Raw genomic sequence first — 3,790 nt, 5'->3', positions numbered from 1 at the left:
GCGTAAGCCAGAGTTCCCGGATGTATCGATTGTGGTTCAGCATGGGGAAAATTGATATTGATATCGCTTTACAAACATGCGCCGTGCAAGTCGTACAAGCGAAATTATGTAAAAAGTCGGCTAGTTATGTATTCATTGCAGCATGATGTATCGGAAAATAGCACTTCCTTCTGGAGGTTAGTACTCCTTTAAGTACATAACATGGCTTTTCTCATTCAGTCTTTGATCTAGAACATAGCAGCTTGTTTTCCTCGTACATGCTGCAAATGTTAAAGGCCTGCACTGCATAAAATTGAGATATAAGCATGCATGGCTTAAATTATGCATCAGGGTTCTTTTTTATCAGTTGACTAAAAGAACACTTTTCAACAGCAAACGTGCTTAAACACTGGTTTCCATCCAGTGCTGAAGTAAGGAGACCTACCCTCTGTCGTAAGCCTTAAAGCCCGCTCACAGGTGTTGATGAAGCTGCCTTTACCGGACCCGGGTGGCCCAAAGACACCAATCCGTAAGCTGTGGTCACTTTGCTGAATGTCACTTACGTCAGTACACGCGAAGAAACGTGAACCGTGCTTGTCACCAAAACGGTATTTTAGCAGCTTTTCTCTCTCGCTGAGTGCTTGCTGTTGCAATTTTTTTAGTTGCTCTTTGTGTTTGTGTTTCTTCTGCTCCTCTTGTTCTAGTAACTGTCTTCGTTTCTCAACTTCTTCTACCTTTCTGTGTTCCCTCTCGACTTGTTCCCTTAGAGCCCCAACTCTCTTTTCCTTTGCCTGTTTATCGGACAAGTCCGTGTGCCTTTTAATGTACACGACCCGAGGTTCATTATATGACCACTTGGTCTTTGTACTTTTCTGTGGAGAAACCACACATAATGTTCAGATGCAGGATTTCTTCATGGAGCAGGAACATTGCAACAGTAATGCAACATCATTGCAACAGTAATGCAACATCATTGCAACAGCAATGCAACATCACTGCAACAGTAATGCAACATCACTGCAACAGCAATGCAACATCACTGCAACAGTAATGCAACATCACTGCAACAGTAATGCAACATCACTGCAACAGTAATGCAACATCACTGCAACAGTAATGCAACATCATTGCAACAGTAATGCATAACATTGCATCATTAATGTACTAGCATTGCAATGATATTATAGTAATGCCACATCATTGCAACAGTTATGCAACAGCACTGCTGAATCACATTGCAACAGTAATGCATAGCAGAGTAACAGTAATGCAACAGTAATGCAACAGTATTGCAACAGTATTGCAGCAGTAATGCAGCAATACTACTCGGTACCGCAAGATAGACACGTTTCTGCCATGCTTACCGAGATGGTAGGGCTCACAGAGGGCTGCTCATGGAGAGTTGCAGATGTCATTGTTGAGCTCGGAAGCTGCTGGCCCGTCTGCATGATATCTGAGAATGTAATGATAACATAGGGATATTTTTCGATACATCTAATGTCTTTGCTATTCTATAGTTGACACGACCTTGTTGAATGTTACAAAAATTTGACAGCCATTGTATAAAATAATACATTGAGGCAGACATTTGTTATACTGTGCCCAATGTATTGACATGTATACATGGGTTGCACATACAGTGCCTGTGTATAGATTTTGGTTTCCATGCATATGTTAGAATGTTTCCTAACGCAAGCGATAATTTTTAAGTATTTATATTAAGAACAAAAAGCTTTCAAGAAACCCCACCTCGTGTGTTGAAATATCCTGTCCACTGACGGTGCTGTCTCTCCAGCATGACAACACGCATCGTCAAGTTTTGGCCAGCAGCAGCGCGCATCTCGTCAGAGACAAGACGGTCAGTGAACTGACGACTAAGTCGCCCTGACTTATAGTCTCTCCAAAACCTTTCTAAGGTGGACAGATTGCTTGGGGCTAGATAAACAATGACGCAGCCCATCTTAACCTCAAGGACGCGCAAACTTTTCTGATAAAGGTCGTCTAATAATTTTCCTGTCCTTTCTGCGATAGTTTCTACCGAGAGTAGGCCTTCTGCTTCCTTCAACAATCGCAGCTGGACTCGCCCAAATTGCTCAATCAATTCGAGCTCCTTTGCTTTCTCATTCTTCAGAGTTTTCTCTACCGACTGTTCTTCACTGTTCCCTGCGCCACAGACATTCTCTTCTACACGGCCAGTGCCTTGTTCTAAGTCGCTGGAATCACTTGAGGACGAAGGAGGCCCCGGGTAGAGAAGCATTTGGATTGCTGAAATAACCACAAAATAAATATCAGTTAAACACACAGTCTAGTAGACACATTTGAACTTTGAATGTGTGTTTTTTTAAAGATAGATGTCCATCTAGACTTCCTGTATACGTCAGCAAAATCCATACACTTCCAGCAATGTCTACAGGTGCGTTTGTGCATGTGTCTGTGTGCTTACACTGTTTCAAATGTGTTTCTTTGTATGTTTTTGCATGTGTGTTTGTTTATATGTATGTGTATTTTATGTGTTTTTGCATGTGTGTATGTATGTTTGTTGTGTGACTGTGTGTTTATGTGTACGCGCGTTTTTTTTTTGGACGTGTCTATTTATGCATTCGTGACTATGTGTATACTTATGTGTACTTATATGCGTATAACAAAATCATGTATGTATATGTGAATGTGTATGACAGTAACCGTAGTCAATGCACAATGGGTGTGTGTTTGTGTGCGTGTATATAATAGACCACACCATATAAATATACAATAGTATCATGTCTACAGCTGTCACAAACCTGGAGGCTGAGTGGCGTGATGTCCTTGTCTCAGTGCCGAGAGCCGTTGTACGATCTCAGCGGCGATGTTTGGCAGCTCATTAGCGACCTCTTGTCTCTGTACACACCTGCCACTCATCTGTTTCAATGTAGGGGAGTACTTTCCGACAGACTCACTAAACGCCTTAAAGTTATCTTCGTTAGCATCGACCCAAATGGGGAATATGTGCTTGTTGTTTTTCAGACACGTTTCATACTCTAGCCTTGGCCAGTAGGACTTGTTAAGGAATGATGCGCTGACCACAATGACAGCCAGCTCTAAACTTTCACTTGATAAGGTGGACATTATTCTGTCCCTGATGATGTCACCTGGCTTTATGGCAACCTCATCGAAAAAGATGTCTTTTTCCTGCAACCCTTTCTCCTGAAGGCTGCTGACCAGTGGACGGACAAATGAATCCTTATCTTCTCCTGCATGGATCACAAATACTCTCGGTTCTGAAAAGGGGGTAAAAATCAATTTAACCGTGGAAGACCTTTCTGGAATTAGTAACAGAAATACAATGAAAGTTTTAATTACTTCTATTTCATTATATATATTGCTTACCAGTGGTAATCAAATGTTTTTTTTTGTGTGTGGGGGGGGGCATATTTGGTAAGAGTTCAACAACACCAATACTTCGCCAACTTTATTTTCTCATTATAATATAAAGATTTTTTAGGTTTTTCTAAGTTAATGCTTACGATAATGTACTTCTACATAATTTACATAATTCTATTATCAAAACTTATTTCCCATCATCTACATATTTTTATACAGATACAGAAATAAAAAAAACAACTACAATATAATACATTATATTGAAGATTAATACCTACATCAGAGTACCATAGACAATTTGATTTTCTTCGTATATAAATCTAGGGTTTAATGTGCCTCTTTATATATTTTTGTATCTAAACTTTATTTATGCATAATCACTTCCACAAAGATAACAAATTACCTACCTATGACGATATTTTTTCAAACATTACTCTAGGCGTTTTTTTTT

The 3,790-nt window shown here is 39.9% G+C and overlaps 1 protein-coding gene across 1 annotated transcript; it reads right to left on the bottom strand.

The window, feature by feature from the left end:
* Positions 1-365: 365 nt before the first annotated feature.
* On the bottom strand, positions 366-3,388 carry LOC109463615. Its single transcript, XM_019760468.1, has 5 exons — positions 3,346-3,388; positions 2,760-3,236; positions 1,729-2,244; positions 1,344-1,432; positions 366-851 (listed from the first exon to the last, which is right to left on the bottom strand). The coding sequence occupies exons 1-5, from the start codon at positions 3,386-3,388 to the stop codon at positions 366-368; spliced, it is 1,611 nt and encodes a 536-aa protein (XP_019616027.1).
* Between the last annotated feature and the right edge of the window lie 402 nt (positions 3,389-3,790).

This window comes from Branchiostoma belcheri, unplaced genomic scaffold (genome assembly GCF_001625305.1).
Source record: "Branchiostoma belcheri isolate BF01 breed outbred unplaced genomic scaffold, Haploidv18h27 scaffold129, whole genome shotgun sequence".
Lineage (NCBI taxonomy): Eukaryota > Metazoa > Chordata > Leptocardii > Amphioxiformes > Branchiostomatidae > Branchiostoma > Branchiostoma belcheri.
The sequence above is the reverse complement of the archived record's forward strand: the minus strand, read 5'-3'. Positions and strand labels throughout refer to the sequence as shown.

Bases quoted from the DNA above. Each gene is read 5' to 3' on its own strand.
- LOC109463615 (XM_019760468.1), bottom strand. From the start codon at position 3,388: ATGCCCCCCCCCACACACAAAAAAAAACATTTGATTACCACTG. The intron at 3,237-3,345 runs GTAAGCAATATA...CCCCCTTTTCAG, and splicing joins AAAACATTTGATTACCACTG to AACCGAGAGTATTTGTGATC. The intron at 1,433-1,728 runs GTGGGGTTTCTT...TTACATTCTCAG, and splicing joins AGGATATTTCAACACACGAG to ATATCATGCAGACGGGCCAG.